This window comes from Acinonyx jubatus, chromosome D3 (genome assembly GCF_027475565.1).
Source record: "Acinonyx jubatus isolate Ajub_Pintada_27869175 chromosome D3, VMU_Ajub_asm_v1.0, whole genome shotgun sequence".
NCBI classification, from domain to species: Eukaryota; Metazoa; Chordata; class Mammalia; order Carnivora; family Felidae; genus Acinonyx; species Acinonyx jubatus.
Window position 1 is genome coordinate 22,027,049 of NC_069392.1, and position 17,463 is coordinate 22,044,511.

The 17,463-nt window shown below is 52.2% G+C and overlaps 1 protein-coding gene across 1 annotated transcript; it reads left to right on the forward strand.

Annotated features, from left to right (window-relative positions):
- The first annotated feature begins 9,505 nt into the window (after positions 1-9,505).
- Positions 9,506-16,608, forward strand: RNF215 (ring finger protein 215). The gene is made up of 9 exons (XM_015081444.3): positions 9,506-9,887; positions 10,122-10,265; positions 10,742-10,813; positions 10,894-10,979; positions 11,438-11,594; positions 15,013-15,132; positions 15,211-15,354; positions 15,602-15,704; positions 15,793-16,608. Exons 1-9 carry the CDS (start codon positions 9,603-9,605, stop codon positions 15,813-15,815), a joined length of 1,134 nt encoding a protein of 377 aa, XP_014936930.2. The 5' UTR covers positions 9,506-9,602; the 3' UTR covers positions 15,816-16,608.
- Positions 16,609-17,463: the final 855 nt, after the last annotated feature.

Here is a 17,463-nt window from a genome sequence, read left to right on the forward strand (position 1 = left end):
GGGAAGGAATGAAGAAATCTACCCTACCTGGGATGACACGGTCCTGACAGTGGAGGTGACAGCAGCAGAATGAGGAGGCAACAGTGATAGACTGACTCCTGTTCCTGCCTGCACTGTCCTCCAGATGGTCAAGGCTTCAGCTCCTAACTGGAGCTGGGAGCCAGAGCACCTTTCGTGCCTTGGCTCCATGAGTATTTAGGCAACAGGCATGTCACCAGGCATGGGGACACCTCAGAGAATGAGGCCAACCAGGTCCTGCCCTCAAGGAGTTCCTGGTCCACAGGGAGAATGGCTAAGGCAACAGGTCATTCCAGTATAGTGCAGCCAGCAGCACCACATTGGTGCAGTCAGGAAGTTCTACACCCAGTCAAGAGACCTAATGACTGAGCAGGAGTCTGCCATATTGGAGGAGGCAGGAGTCCTGGAAACCATTCACTCCCCCCTTCCTTCTTTCCTCCCTCCCTTCCTCCCTCCCTTCCTTCCTTCCCTCCTTCCTTCCTCCCTTCCTTCCTTCCTTCCTTCCTTCCTTCCTTCCTTCCTCCTCCTTCCTCCCTCCTTCCTTCTTCTCTCCTTCCTTCCTTCCTTCCTTCCTTCTTCTTCCTCCTTCCTCCTCCTTCCTTCTTTTTCCTTCCTTCCTTCCTTCCTTCCTTCCTTCCTTCCTTCCTTCCCATATTTCACTGAGCACTGTGGTAATCCTGGAGTAAAAAAACTGCCCGCATGGAACTTGGGGTTGGGGCCATGCCCAGACTGAGCTTGGGCTGTGGAGAAGTGAGAGGGGCTAGTAGGGGCTCAGATAAAGAATCAGGGCTTGGGGGTACATGCATGTAGGAGAGGCAGGGGTCAGGAAGGACCTTTGAGCGGTGGTGAGGGGTTATTCTAAGACCCTTGAGCTGGGGATGCTCTGTGTGGATGGCGGGGGTGGGGAAGTCTTCTCCCTTTTGGGGCCTCAACATCCTTGGTGTTGAATAATACTGGGACATCTGCTAGGGTAAATTCAGATTGCAGGCAGAAAGTACCTTTGAAGACTGAAGGGCCACAAATGGATCTCCCTTGGGGAGGGCAGGGTATGTGTAGGAGAAGGGGTGGGGTAAAGAGCCCCCTTGCCAGACCCCTCAGGTCCCAGCCCAGCCCTGCCCAACTGCCCACAATACAGATTGGCAACCTCTCTATTCCCTTACTCTTTCCTCTCCTCCCCAGCTCCCAGTGAGGAGGGCAGGAGTCTTCAAGGACTTCAGGATAGGAGGTGGCAGCCGGGGTTCCTCCCCTGAGGCAGCTCCTTGGCCCCTGCTGTTGCCTCTCCCCCTGAAGTAATGCAGTGAGAACAAGGAAGCCTGGAGCCAAATCCCACCTTTTCAGAGGGCAAAGTCACCTGCCTTCTCCAGGTGCCTGTTTCCTGGGGAGAAAAATAATCCTTGCCTCTTTCGCAGGGCTGCTGTGAGAATTCCAAGTGAAATAATGGCTGAAAAAGTGATGGGTGCACAAATGTGTGTGGGATTATTAGTACTATTATGTGTTAATTCTGAAGGCACAACAGACTGGAGAAACTGAGCCTGCCCAGCTCCTCCCAAGGAGCCCACTTCCTCTTCACTTCCGCAGTCCATCCTGGCTTTGTGAAGACGCAAATCCCCTCCCCGCCCCACTTCCCACAACCGAACCCCCCTAATTAAGTCCCTTACCTTCCCAGCTATCATTATCTAATCCCTAAGCCTTTTCTCACCTGTCTCCAGTTGTCCCAGGGATTCAAATCCCTTTAGAATGAGGTGGCCCAGTTAGCTGTGAACCCAGAAGCTGGGGGCAGGGAGCAGGGGCTTCAGGACTCCCCCCGAGTGGAGGGGACAGTGGAGGAGGGTAGGAAGGGTACTGGAGACCCTGCCCTGGCTCTGGACTAGCTGGCATGAGCCTGGAGACTTCCCTTGGGCAGAGTGGGTTTTCATTTCTACACCTGTACCCTGTATCCGAGATAGAATCCAGATTCTACAGTCAGACTTGCTCAGGGCAGGTCAGTGCCTTTGAGAAACAGAATGGCATGGGATAAGCCCCCCCTGACTCTGGAGTCAGACTACTTGGGTTCAGGTCCTGGTTCCATCACCTACCAAGGTTACTTGACCTCCATGCCTCAATTTCCCTTCCATTAGATGGCAATGATAATCTACTACCTCATATGCCTTTGGTGAGATTAGATGAGCTAATTCATGCAAAGGGACCTTGAACAGTGCCTGGAACATATTAAATGTACTGGCTGTTTTTATTTGTACTTCTTATTTCTTCCCCCCATGATATTCTTGCCATTCAGATCTTAACACACACACCACTTCTCAGAGAGGCCTTTCCTCCCTTGGTACTGAAACTGAAGTAGCCCCCAGCAACCCACCCCCCATGCTATTTTATCTCCTTCATATGGCACTAACCATGGCCTGAAATTACCCTGCTTGTATATGTGGTGATGGTTTCCTATCTATTCGGAAGGGCAGGAGCCATTGCTGGTCCTGGTCACTGTTCCATGTCCAGTGCCTAGAACCCAGCAGGCGCTCCATATCCATTTGTGGGCAGGACCCAGCATTCACTCTGTCCCCCAGGGGCTGGGCCCAGGGAAGGAGCAGGCCCGTGGCCACCCCTCCTTTGGTAGCCCTTCCTCCCCGACACCACAGTTAAGATGCTGCTACTCTGTACCTCTGATCCTGCCCTGTGTGATCTTTGGAAAGTCACCACCCCTTTCTGGGCATCCGGGGGAGGGGAGGGAGAGGGCAATGTAACTAGACAAATTTCTTAAAATCTGCTTTTTTTTTAATGTTAATTTATTTTTGAGAGAGAGAGAGCACGAGTGGGGGAGAGGCAGAGAGAGAAGGCACCAGAGGATCTGAAGAGGGCTCTGTGCTGACAGCCCGACGCAGGGCTTGAACCCATGACCCGTGAGATCATGACCTGAGCCGAAGTTGGATGTTGAACCTACTGAGCCGCCCAGATGCCCCGACAGTCTAAGAATTTTCTAAGAAAATTTGTTACATGTCCCGGAGCTCATGCCTATTAAGTGAAAGGACCTCAAGGATCTCTGAGGTCTGAAAATGCAGCCCCCAGCCTAGCCCTCTCTTGTTGCCACTGGTCCTGAAAGCTCCCATGGGGGTAGGGGCGGGGCGCACTCCCCTCAGCTAAGCATTGCCTTCCTGAAGGCCCTTTTTGAAAACAGCAGAGTGCAGCACGGGGCCCCAGCGTGGTCCCCGGGGACTAGCCTGCCTCCTGGTGGCAGCTTGATTACATTGGCCCTCTTCCATCCCGGGAGGGTACTCCTGGGTGGCAGACACACATTCTGGATATGGACTTACCTTCCCTGCCCTTCATCCTACTTCCAGCATCGCTCACGGAATGCTTTGTCCATTTTTATGCACAGCCTGGCATCACATTGAAGAATTCATTTCACAGCAAAGGAAGAGCAGCCATGGGCTTGTGCCCGTGGAATTCACCGGCCTTACCACATATTCTATTACTGGTGTCGATTCTAAAACATTTCACTGGCCCAACCCTGTTCCACTTGGGGGAACACATGCCATGCCTCACACTTTTGTTAACAGCTTCATTTCTTCCTAGGTCCCTGCAACTTAAGGGGGTGAAGGAGATAGGGTGCATTGGGGCCTCCTCCACACAGTTCACAGCCCAGCCCAGGGCTAGGAAACCTTGTAACCCAAGACACAAGCCATTTGGAATGACAGCATATTCTCGTGAAAGCCTCCCCCAGCTCCAAAGTGTTTGGTCCAACTCCCATTTTACTTTACAGTTGGAGACACGAGCCAAGAAAAGGGAAGTGGCTTGCTCAGAAGAACATGGCAGAAAGAGTGACAGCCCTGTCCCTGCCAGCTCCCCACCCAGCCCCAGAAGTGAAGCAAGCTAGGATCTGAGGAACTTGGCTCCTCTGGAGCGGCCCACAGGGCTGAGCATCCTGTTTGTCCCTCCCTGAGAGCAGGGAAGCCCGAGATACGGCACCAGGTCTAGCTGCCTGCCTCTTCTCCCAGCTGGGATCCCTTCCTTCCCTGTTGGGTCCTCTAGTCTCCTCCTCCTCAGATGCTGTGATCCCAAGCAGGACCTCTCCTGGCATTCATTCCCTGCAGTCAGTCTCCTGACCTTTGCTGCCTTGTCCCTGGGCTGATACTCCCTCCAGCAGTAGCTCCCATCTTCACTGCCCCTCTACCTGCCCCCCACCCCAACCCACCACACACAACAGCAGAAGGGCCCTAGTTGGGCTGGGCTATACCCTGCCACGTTTACAAGCACTTGTCTCTTCGAGGGTAACTAAGGGTTACCCAGTGGGAGGACAGACCACAGAGGAACTCTGATTACTCACCAAGTTTACAAGGGTGCTCAGGCTCCCACTGAGGGAAAGCCAGGATATGTATATTCGTGGGGAAGCAGAAACTTGTTCCAGGCTGGTGACAGACACAGGCAAGGTTCTGTGCCTGGTTTGTGTATGTGCATTAAGGGGGCAGTGAGGACCCCTTGCCTGGGTGGGCAGGATGGGGGTTAGGGAGCAAGTAGTGGGAATGGGGATAGGCAGACAGTGGAGCCAGCAGCCTGGCTGATTACAGGGTGTGTCCTTGCAACCCTGTCATTGGGGCTGACAGATGGGCTGGGACATCCACAGAATTGGAGAAACAAGACTGTCAGTGGACACCAAGGAGACTGCACAGTGCATTTTGCAAATTATGGAGAATGTTTTTTTTAAAAAAAATATTTATTTACTTTTGAGAGAGAGAGAGCAATAGAGAGAGCATGCACACAAGTGGGGGAGGGGCAGAGAGAGAGAATCCCAAGGAGGCTCTGCACTGTCAGCACAGAGCCCCATGTGGGGCTCGAACTCACACACTGTGAGATCATGACCAGAGTTGAAATTAAGAGTTGGGCACTCAACCGACTGAGCCACCCAGGCCCCCCAAGAATGATTTCTTTGACGTATGAAAGAATGTTAGTAACCTACGCAAAGAAATAATGATATAATGAACACTGATGCGATTTAAAAAGCAGAATACTCCTGGGTGCCCTTCCCCAATTATATCCCACAGGTGAACTGAAGTTTGTGTTTCTCATTCCCTTGATTTTCTCTATAGTTATGTTACGGATGAATTTATCTCTTAAAAATATAGTCAGTCTTGCGTGTTTCTTCTTTAATTGAGGTGAAATTCACATAACATAAAATTAACAATTTTAGAGTTAAAAAAAGTCTAGTGGTACTTCGTACATTCACAATGTGGTGCACCCAGCACCTCTATCTAGTTCCAAAACATTTTCATCACCCCGGAAAGAAACCTTATACCCGTTAAGCAGTTACTTACCATTTCCTCTACCTGCCCCCTGACCCAGTCACCAATCAGCTTTCTGTCTCTACAAATTTATCTATTCTGGATATATCATACAATATCTAGGCCTTTTGTGTGGGGGTTATTTCACTTAGCATAACGTTTTCAAGCTTCAACCATATGGTAGCATGGGTCAGTACTTCATTCCTATTTATGGCTAAATAATATTCTATTATATGGACATATCAAAATTTATCCATCAATCAATGGACATTTCAGTTGTTTCCACCTTTCAATCATTGTGAATAACACTGCTATGAACATTGGTGTACAAATCTCTGTTCGAGTCCTTGCCTTCATTTATTTTGGATATATACCCACAAGTAGAATTGCTGGATAATATAGTAATTTTACGTTTAATTTTTTAAGGAACCATCATATTATTTTCTATAGCAGCTGTACCATTTTACATTCCCATTGTTGATCCGTTTTGAGTTAATTTTTGTATATAGCGTGAGGTAGGAGTCCAATTTCATTCTTTTGCATGTAGCTGTCCAGTTGTCCCAGCACCATTTGTTAAAGAGACTATTCTTTCCCTTATTGAATAGTCTTGGCACCCTTATTGAAAATCAGTTGGCCATAGATGTCTGGGTATATTTCTGGACTGGCAATTGTATTCCATTGATCTATGGATCGCTTTATGCCAGTACCACACTGTTTTGATTACTGTCCTTTGTAGTATATTTTTAAATTGGGAAGTGTGAGTCCTCTAAATTTGTTCTCTTCTTTTTCTTTTTAATGTTTATTTACTTATTTGGGAGGTGGGGAGAGAGAGAGAGAGAGTGAGAGAGAGAGAGAGAGAGAGAGAGAGAGAGAGAATGAATACTCCAAGCAGGCTCCACGCTGTCAGTGCACTCTGTCATGGGGCTTAAACTCACAAACCGTGAGATCATGACCTAAGCCCAAATCAAGAGTCAGATGCCCAACCACCAAGCCATCCAGGCGTCCCTGTTCCTTTTTTTCAATATGGGGTATTCAGGGCTCCTTGCGATTCCATATGAATTTTAGGATGAGTTTTCCATGTCTTCAAAAAAGGTCATTAGGATTTCAATAGGGATTGCATTGAATCTGCACATTAATTTGGGTAGTTGGGCCATCTTAATAATATTAAGTCTGCCAACCCATTAACATGGATGTCTCTCCATTTATTTAGGTCTTCTTTAATTTATTTCAGGAATGTTTTGTAGTTTTCAATGCACGTTTTTCAGCTCCTTGCCTAAGCTTATTCCCAGGTAATTTAATTTTTTATGGAAACTATCACAAATAGAATCGTTACCTTAATGTTCTTTTAAAATCTTTCATTGCTGGTGTGGAGATACACAACTGATTTTTGTGTGTTGATCTTATACATTCTGACTTCTTAAGAGTTTATTTTGAGAGAGAGAGCATGTGCAAGCAGGGGAGGGGCAGAGAGAGAGAGGAAGAGGGAAAATCCCAAGCAGGCTCCATGCTGTCAGCCTGGAGTCCAGTGAGGGGCTCCATCTCACAAATCGGGAGATCACGACCTGAGCCGAAATCAAGAGTAGGGTGCTTAACCCACTGAGCCACCCAGGTGCCCTTAAATCCTGATGTTTTGGGGCTTAAATGATATTATTATTTGAAGACTTGCTTTTTGTGCCAAGCATTCTATTAGAATTGTCCATGATGATATGCACAACTAATACATTTGTTTTTCTCTGTTGCGTGGTATTTTACATAAGAAGATCCTACAGTTTATCTCTTCTCCTAGTGATGACGAGTCAGGCTATTTTAGTCTTTTACTATTCAAGCAGGGCTGCTCTGCATATACCCAGGGAATGGTTCTCACCTGGGACTGCACATTAGAGTCATCTGGAGTACAAGTCTTTTGTCATTACCAGCAATAAGGCCCTATCTCCCAAGATTCTGTTGATTTGGAGTAGGGTTTGGGCAGCATTTTTAAGAAGATCCTTAGATGATTCTAATGTTCAGTCTGTGTTGAGAACCACTACTCTAGAGTGTATACCTAGGAGTGGGATTCCTGGGAGTGTACATTTTCAGTTTGATTTGATGTAAAATCGTTGCCAACTGTATGGTACAACCAAGCCATACCACCCTCAATAGTACAGATTCCATTATTCCACATCCCTACCAACCCATGACATGTCAGATTTAAAATTTTTGCCAGTTGATCTCTCGTGTGATCTTAACTTGCATTTTCCTGATTACTGATGACGTTGAGCACCTTGTTATATCTATTGACCATTCTTGTTGCTTTTGTCAATTGCCTAGCGTACCCCAGGCCCTTAACTATCTATCCATTTGTACATTCTGCAGAGGAATCCTTTGGTTGCAAACACCTTCTCCCAGTTTGTGGCTTCCCCTGCCATTCTATTACAAGGTTCTGATTAACAGAAGTTTGTCATTTTAGGGGTGCCTGGGTGGCTTAGTTGGTTAAGCGTCAGACTTTGGCTCAGGCCATGATCTCACGGTTTGTGAGTTCGAGCTTCGGGTCAGGCTCTGGGCTGACAGCTCAGAGCCTGGAGCCTGCTTCAGATTCTGTGTCTCCCCCTCTCTCTGCCCCCTCCCCTGCTCACACTCTGTGTGTCTCTGTCTCTCCATAACAAATAAATGTTAAAAAATAAATAAATAAACATTAAAATAAAATTTAGAAGTTTGTCATTTTATTGTAGATGCATTTTTTTCAATATTTTCCTTTATAATCTGTTTTTACATTGTAAAAAATCTCTCCTGACCTTGAAGGAAATACGATAGCCTTTTATATTTCTTTCTAAAAATGTTTGAAGTATTACTTTTCATATTTAGATCTTTAATTCATACTGAATTGATTTTTTTGTGTATGATGCGCAGAAGAGGTCCAATTTCATTTCTTTTCCTTACGGTAAACTCATTTTCTTAGCACAATTTGCCAAACAGTGATCATACTGGCCCTCCCCACTCCCCCCAACTGCAGCGCTTCCTCTGGCATAGCCACATTTTACGTATGGAGGCCAGTTTCTGGCTTCTCTGTTGGATGCCTGCTTGTCTGTCTTTGGACTTACATCAGACTGTCTTATTCTCTCCATCTTATTCTTCAGGGGCATCTTGACAGTTCATCATCGGTGGTTTTATGGGTGTTCACTATAAAATTCTTTCAAATTTTCTGTATATTTGAAAATGTTCAAAATAAAATACTGGGGAAAGAGTGTTGTGGCTTATCTGGCCTTTGCCCTTTTATCAAGATACAGTTTTTATTTTTAAAAAATTATTTATATTTGAGAGAGAGAGAGGGAGGAGACAGAGAATGCCAAGCAGGCTCTGTGCTGCCAGCGCAGAGCCAGACATGGGGTTGGAACTCACAAACCATGAGATCACACTGAGCCAAAATCAAGAGTAGGTAGCTCAACAGACTGAGCCACCCAGGCGCTCCAGGATACAATTTTTAAAAGGTTCAGATTTCAGACGAGGTAGTTCCCAGCAGCCACAACCTTTGGGAGAAAAGGATGAGTTTTAGGACGTGTGGACCTCTCACATTCCTTTAGGCATCAGAAATTGTTAGAGATGAGGCAGTGCTGCTCTAATATCGCGCTCATTTTACTACCCAGGAAAGTGACCTGCCTGAAGACCCAGCCTGTGGGAGCCACTGAGGAGCTGTGTCTGCCCTGCTTTGTCTAGGCAAGCACCCCGAGCCCCTTTCTCAGCCCTTTCAGGACCCTTCCCCCATCTTCCTCCCACGCCAATGTCTGGTTCTCTGTCTCCTGGAGCTTGGTCTGGAGGAGAGCTAGAAACCCAGGAAGGAGGGGGTTGTGACTTGACCAAGGCCACACCGTATGACCGTGTAACCGTTAAGGCTGGCGCACAGCAAGGGCTGTCCCTTGTTCTTGCCCTTCTGGAGCCCTTATCGTGCCTCCGCCTCCCCTTGCGACCAACTTTTTCCCTCGGTCTCCCCTGCTCTGGTCTCGGCAGGTCTGACAACGGCCACAGGCGGTGACCGCTAACTCTCTTACTTCCCATCTCTGCACAGACCTCTACCCTGGCTCCGCCCCATTCCTGCCTCCGCGGCCGCCGGCGCCTGAATTCTCCGCCGCCACCAGGGGGTGCGCGCGGCCCAGTCTGAGCGCTGGAGTCGCAAAGAACCACCCCCATCCTGGCGCCCCGCCCCGCCCCGTCCGGCCCCGCCCCCGCCCCTCCCGGCGCCCCGCCCCGTCCGGCCGCGGCCTCTTTCCTTAACGTTCCCCACCCCCTCGCCCCCCAGCGCCCCGGACCCCCGGCTCCCGTCTCGTCTGCTCGCAAGGTCCGGCCATGGGCCCCGCCGCTCGCCCCGTTCTGAGGTCGCCCCCGCCGCCTCCTCCGCCGCCGCCGTCGCCACTGCTACTGCTGCTGCCCCTGCTGCCGCTCTGGCTGGGCCTGGCGGGACCCGGCGCCGCGGCGGACGGCAGCGAGCCTGCGGCCAGGGCGGGGCGGGGCGGGGCCCGCGCCGTGAGGGTGGACGTGAGGCTGCCGCGGCAGGACGCTCTGATCCTGGAGGGCGTCAGGATTGGCCCCGAAGCCGACCCAGCACCCACGCTGGGCGGTCGCCTGCTGCTGGTGAGCGCAGCCGAGCCATCTGGCTCCGCACCCAGATCTGGCCTTCATCCTGGACCAAGCCCTAGCAGTGCAGCGCCCCCTCCCCAGGCTGCCCAGGCCCCAGATTCCGGCTTCCAAAACCCGAGATCCAGATGCTCTCCCCTTCAAACTCGCTTCCAAACCCTGGCCTTGAATCCTCCGTGTGTCCCCTCTTCTTCCCCCTCCTCCCTCTGCCCATGGTCCTTTGCCCCACAGATGGACATCGTGGATGCTGAGCAGGAAGTGCCGGTAGAAGGCTGGATTGCAGTGGCATACGTGGGCAAGGAGCAGGCGGCCCAGTTCCACCAGGAGAGTCAGGGCAGCGGCCCGCAGGCCTATCCTAAGGCCCTGGTTCAGCAGGTGCAGAGGGTGTAGGTGGCAAAGGGGGCTAGAGGAAGGGGTTTCAAGGCATCTGCTAGAGCCAGACTACCATGTGGGCCCCTAAGGAGCTTCCAGAGAAACCCTGGGCCTGGGTGAGGCAAGGGCCCCCAGTTTGTAGAATTGAGTCAGTGGAAGCAGGGAGGTGGGAGGAGGCCAGAGAGTCAGGAAACTTCATCAGGCTCTGAGAGTATCAGATGGGGAGTTCCTGCCCAGGGTCTGGGGGCAGGCCCTTCCTGCTAGGACCAGGGAAGGCACAGAATCATTGGAGTCCCACAGAGCATCTGGGGGAATGGCAGGAGGAATAAGAGTTTCTGCCCTTGACCTCAAAGAGTGTACAGCCAGTCTGTTCAGAGGAAACACCTGGTGCAGAGCCACCAACTAAGAACCCTGTCGTGGGTGGTGAGGCAGGTGTGTGGGCAGCGTGCCTGCTAGCTTCTGCCTTTGTCCCCTTGCAGATGCAGAGGGCGCTCTTCCTGGGAGCCTCTGCCCTGCTCCTCCTCATCTTGAACCACAACGTGGTCCGAGAGGTAAACATGTTCAGGCAGTGGGGGTGTGCAGGCCAGGGAAGAGGGGACCAAGGCCTGCTGACCTTCTTGTCCATTAACAGCTAGACATATCGCAGCTTCTGCTCAGACCAGTGATTGTCCTCCATTATTCCTCCAATGTCACCAAGCTACTGGAGGCACTGCTGCAGTGAGTTGGGGTTTGGGTTCCAAAGGACTGGGCCTGGGAGCCTGGGTACTGAGGGGTCCCTGAATCTGCCATGGTTCAGAGGTCTCAGGACCAGGGATTTTCTTGTTGACCTTAAAGCTATAGTCTCTTAGTCTGAAAAATGGGTGAGGGGACTGAAAGAAGATACCAAGGCCTGGAGCAAAGAGACAGCTCTAGGGACAGAGGGGAATTGGCTTCAGCAAGGAGGAAGCTGGATTCCTGATTGACGGGTTCTTTCTGGGACTTGCAGGCCTCCCTGGCCTGGCTGATACAAGAACTGGAAAAACCAATAGCCAGGAAGGACCTAGAAGCCAAAGCAGAAGGGCTGTGGGAGGATACTTGGGGGTATCCTTTTTTTTCTACAAGGCTGGGGTGGATGGGTCTGGGCCTCTCCTCCCAAGAGTCCTTCCGTCTGGCCCCTCTGTGGCTTTCCCTTCCAGGAGGACCCAGGCCACAGCTGAGATCACCAGTGGAGAGTCCCTGTCAGCCAATATCGAGTGGAAGCTGACCCTGTGGACCACCTGTGGCCTCTCCAAGGATGGCTACGGAGGATGGCAGGACTTGGTGTGCCTGGGAGGCAGTCGGGCCCAGGAGCAGGTGGGTGCCTGGGGGGAGGAGACTCAGGTGGGGCCGCACACATGCCTTGTCTCAGATCCTGTGGCCTCTCCTCGCCTTGGTGACCAGGAGCACTTCTTCCACCTCCCAGGGCTGAAATGAGTGTTCATTGACATGGTGGGTGCTCCGTGCAGTGCCTGACCAGGGTCATGCACAGTGTCAACTACTATTGTCATGTTATTCTCCTGCTCAGAAGCCCTCTTTGGCTGCCCATTGCCTACAGAATAAAGCTCAGACCAGTGCTCCTAATTACTCACCTATCCTTTATTTTCTAGCTTTCTCCTTATATTCTGCGTCCTGTGCCATTTACTGGCCTTCACACATACCCTGGTTTCCTGCCGCTAGGCCTTGCCCATGCCTGCTCTTTTTCTCCATCTCCATATGTCTCTGTCTGCCTGCTTTCTTTGGAAAGTTTCCCTCACAACCTCCGCTCACTGTTCCTCTCTCCTTCTTCTAAATCACAGCAGTGCCTTGTCAAGCCCTTCACAGGGTTCTTAGGACAGGCCATCCTGTATATGTGTTGGGGAATGGGTGTCTCCTGAAGGCTGGGGCTATGTCTTACTTATCTCTGGATTTCTCAATGCTGGGCATTGAGAGGGTTCAAAGGTATTCCATCCATAAGCATTTCTCGAGTCCCTACTCTTTGCAGGGCAGGCACGTCCTGGTCTCCTGGTGGGCAGCCTCCGGTAGATGTTGGTGGATGTGGACCATGCGGGGCAACTTCAAGTCAGGCAGACTTGCAATTTTAGCTGAGTGATCTCAGGCTGTGTGTTTAACTTCTCTGGTCTCATATCCCTCGCTTGTGAACCAAGGCCAGCACACAGCCACAGGGTTGTCAGGGAGTCATGTACATAAAGCTCACAGTGGGCATGGAGCAGATGGGCAGGTGCTGCTACCCTGAATATCTTCACTGTTAGAAGTTCCTGAATGAGTTAGCAGTCATCAGATAACTTTTGAGATCTTAGGACACTTAGGGCTCCATGAGAAGGGCTGTGGAGGGTCCAAAAGACCTGAGACACCTGGGCTCTGACCTGAAGGGCTCAAAGATGAGCAGGGCTCTCTCACACAAAAAGGCCTCTGCAGTTCATCCCAGCTTGTGGTATTTACTGTTTGAGCAGCAGGAACTGAACCACAGTTCTGTGAAGGGAAGGAGCAGCCACTGGGACTGGTAGAATGGAAGGGCTTTCTGGAAGAAAAGGGAGCCCCACCGTATTTCCCCCTGGAGGGCAGCCCACTCAGACCTGTGGGTGGGGCAGACATTTGGTGAAGGGCTGTCAGATGAGAGGAAGTGCCTGTAGAAAGACTGGAGATAGGGAAGGGGCAGGCTGGGCAAGGGGCCTGGAGCTGGGAATGTACGCAGTCTTCAGGTCAGTCTGGCTGGTACAGAGGGCAAAGCTGAACAGCCATGCTGCTGGCCACGGTGGACCCATACAATTGTTGGCTAGCCATGATAGCTGAGGAATCTTAAGGGTAGCTGAAGCCAGCTCTCAGCCCCAACCCCAGGGCCTAGTCACCATCCTTCCAGCTTCAAAATCCAGAGCTACAACACCCGTGTATCAGAAAGGTCAGATGAACCACTCCCTTACTGCTCGGATGGACAGACCCTGCCCTCCCTCCTCACCTGGGGGTCCCTAAGATGGGCTGAGCCTGGGGAGGCTGGTCTCCAGCCTGCAGCAGAGCTCCAAGGCGGCCATGCCCTCCACCCACCCAGTGCTCACAGGCTGCTCCAAAGCCTGGAAGTCCAGGTTCCACCCTGGAGAGCTTACATTGCAATGGCCATGGAGTCCTGCCACGTGTCAGTCTGGCTCAGCAGGGTAGCTCCAGCCCTGGGCTCCAGCCCTGGGCCCCATCTGGGGAGGAGATAGGCCATGGCTGTCCCTCTGCTGGGTTGAGCACCGAGCTGATGGTGGGCATCGGCCCTTGGGACACAGCAAATGCATCTGAGCTCAGCCTAAGGCTCTGGGGAAAGCTTCCTGGAGCAGGTGCACAAGGGAGACAGGGACACAAAGACCACAGGGGAGAGGGTTAGGAGTGGGAAGCTGGGGCTCACTGACATCTCTTGATAATGGTCTCTTGGGTGCCACCACTGAGCAAGATTAACATCTTGTGACACTAGTGACACCGAGCCTTATCCAGAGTGGTGTTCTCTTTTGGTAGCAAATCATTTCTCGGCCTCTCTCCCCCAACATGATGATAGTTGAACTTCATTGTTGGCTGAGGAAGAACATGATGGCAGAAAGCTACTAGGAATGCAGAAAGCTTTTAAATGAATGCTTTCATTCCTCCTAACATATCCAAAGACCCTGTGAAAAGGTGAGCCTGTGTGGGTGAGCTGGCTGGAGTTTGCTTACTCTGCTGCATCATTTCCTGAGCCAGCTGTTTTGTAGTCAAAGTCCAGCTGCCACATTGCTGTGGGGGGAGTTCAGTCAAAGTCACTGTGTGCCCCAGAACTCTGAGGCCCTAAGGGGACTCTCAAAGGCTGAGGCAGGTCAGATGTGGTTCCCTCCCACCAGCGGGACCACCAAGGGCGGCGGCAAGGAAGTACCCACTAAAGAGTGTGAGGAGGGCTTGGCTGGGCAGGGGGAGGCAAGTGGGAGCATTTGCTTAGCCCTGATGGTCAGGGAGAGCTTGGGAGCAAGGGACTTCCAAAGGCATTAGCCAAGGGAAGGGGTGAGGAAGAACAGGGAACATGAGAAGAAGCAAGGAACAGAGTGGGTGAAAGATCTAGGGCCTTGTCAGAGGGCTGCTAGAGGAGTTTGGGTTTTCTCCTGAGGGTGGGGGCAAGGGGTGGGGGCATTGCAGGGAAGAGTGTCCAGCAGGGGTCCTCCATGATCAGTTTGCAGGTGAGATCCTTGTGGCTGTGGGAAATGGGCTAATGAGGCTTGAGCAGGTCACCCAAGGAGTGGGGGGGTGACCACCCAAGGAGTGGGACGGAGGGAAGGGATGCATAAGACTCCTAAGCGTGAAGCCACAGGGGACCATGTGAATGTTCTGCCCACACGGAAGTGGATAAGTGATGGCACTCAAGAAAGTAGACCAGGAGAAGTGTGGGTTAGGGATTGGGATGGGAAGGTGAGCTGGGGAGGGGCTGGGGAGTCTGTAAGGCTGCCAGAGAGAAGCTTCCAAGTATGCAAAACATACTGAGTTTGTTGCCCAAGAGAGGCCTGGGCTGGGGACACATGTGGGTCCCCTCAGCTGCTGGACGAGGAGTTGTGTAGACAGCCAGGGGCAGACCCTGGGAGCACACAGATGGGAGGAACAGAGGCTTCAGAAGAGGAAGCCAGGAGCCTGCAGGGACACAGTGCCAACGGACCTTACCTGCCTGGTCCTTTGAGTGGCTTTACTGTGGGAAGAGTGTGGAGTGGCCCCAGGACCCCTGACACTCTACCCCCCTCTCCAGAAGCCCCTGCAGCAGCTGTGGAACGCCATCCTGCTGGTGGCCATGCTCCTGTGCACAGGCCTTGTGGTCCAGGCCCAGCGGCAGGCGTCAAGGCAGAGCCAGCGGGAGCCCGGAGGCCAGGTGAGAGCCAGCTCCTGGGAGCCCCGGTGCCCCAGACCTCCAACCTACCCTTTAACTGTGTCTGCCCTCCCCCAACAGGTAGATCTGTTCAAGCGCCGCGTGGTGCGGAGACTGGCATCCCTCAAGACCCGGCGCTGCCGTCTGGGTAGGGCAGCACAGGGGCCCCCAGAGCCTGGTGCTGAGACTTGCGCCGTGTGTTTGGACTACTTCTGCAACAAGCAGGTTAGTGCCCTGGGCAGAGGCCAGCCATCAGCTGACCCATGATGTCTCTCACTCCACTCCTGAGAGACCCCAGAACCATTCCGACTGGGCCCTTATGCTCCCAGCCCCCACTATAATTAGGAAAGCAGAATGGTGGGCGGGGGATAGGCCACAGGATTTTCATCATTTCCTCAGCTCAGGTGGGGGTCAGGCATCCCCACTTGGAGGCTTGACTCTGGGGCCTGTACTCTTGCCTCACCCCCTGCAGTGGCTCCGGGTGCTGCCCTGTAAGCATGAGTTTCACCGAGACTGCGTGGACCCCTGGCTGATGCTCCAGCAGACCTGCCCTCTGTGCAAATTCAATGTGCTGGGTAAGCACCAAGGGTGGGGACCCTTGGCTAGCTATATACCTGCTTCCCACCTGACCCTTCCCTCCTGTTTTTTCCTCCTCTCCTGCAGGGAACCGCTACTCAGATGATTAGCTGCCGCAGCTGGGTCTCTGCATGTGGGCAAGGGACCCTCCCGCCTGCACCCTGGCCCTAGGCCTGGGCTCGTGGAACACAACAGCAGATGGACGGGAAGCTCTGCCGGTGGGAGGAAGGATAGGGGCCTCCCCTCCTGGGGGGCAAGGCACCCCATCATATTTGTACTGGGAAGGAGGGACCACAGCCCCCAGTTAAGGATGCAGGGTCTGGACCTGCCAGTCAAGAGGGAGAAGCCACTTTGGGGCCCTTCTCTGCCATCCTTGCGTGTCTGTGTCTGCCCTCCCCACAGACAGATCCCATGACCCTGGGTGGGAACCCTGGAAAGAGGGTGTGGGGCAGCGCAGCTGTTCCCAGGGCTCTGGCGGCTCTCTGACCTGCCTGTCCAGGTATCCCTGGGGGCTGAGGCTGCAGTGGCTGGCCAGGCTTTATGCTTATTTATTGGGGTTTGGGTTGTGGGAGGAGCTGTCCAGCCTTGGGGACACCTCTTGGTCAAGGCTGTGATGGTCAACCCAGAGAGGCCCCTCCACTGATACTGCCCTCAGCCCTTGGACACTGGGAGCTATGAGTGCTACTGCCTGTCCAGCGGGGTTCCCTTCCCAGGCCTGGCTGGGATCAGAGGCCTCAAGAGCCATCAAGTCCTGTGCTTCTTGGCCGGGCTATAGGTTGCCGCCCAGGATACTTGAAGCTGCAGGATAAATGTGGTGCATCTTTTAGGGGCAGCCGGTTTTTTTAGATTTGGGGTAGGGGGGAGGTTTAATATTGAAGTAAACATGGATATATTTTAACATAAGCTATCAGATTTGTGTGGATGTTTTAAGACAGAAGAGTCACTTTGGGCTCTACTGTGTGGGAGGTGGATTCTAAAATGGGCCCCAAGATCTCCCAGCCCTCCTGAACATCCCCTGTTATAAACCTGCAACTATGAGTCTAATGGATTTAATTCCCATGATTAGGTTATGTTATATGGCACAGTTGACTTTAAGGTAGAGAAAGTATCCAAGAGGGCCTAACCTAACACGAGAGCCCATTAGAAGCAGAGAGTTTTCTCTAGTTGATGGAAGAAGAAGAAGTCAAAAGTTGAAGCAGGAAGGGCATTCAATGCATGAGAAATTCTCTGTTGCTGACTTAAAGACAGAGGGGGCAAGGAAGACAGACAGCCTCTAAGAGCTAAGAGTGGCCCCTGCTGCCAGTGGCCAGCAAAGAAGTGGACCTCAGTCCTATAGCTGCAAGAATCGGAATTCCTCCAACAATCAGAATGAGCCTAGGAATGGGTTCTTTCCCAGAACTGTCAGAAAGGAATGTAACCTGGCAGATACTTTGATGTGAGTCTTCTAAGATCCTGAATGGAGAACCCAGCCACAGGGCCTGGACTTCTGACCTACAGAACTGTGAGCAGAGGGGAGCTGAGCTGTGACAGGTCCTCCCCCTGGGGCCCATGCCTCCTACCTCAGGGATCCCACCCCAAGGGCTGGCTCTCACCTATAAGGGACAGGGCCAGGGCATCCCAGGACCGCCGGGCTCCACAGAAGCGAGAGTCGGGCAGACAGTGGCCATGTCACTACATGAGCTACACACATGGCCCCTCTCAACCCTTCTCTGTAAATTGAGGCACACTATGTGCTGGCCTCCTCACCAGGGTAAAATG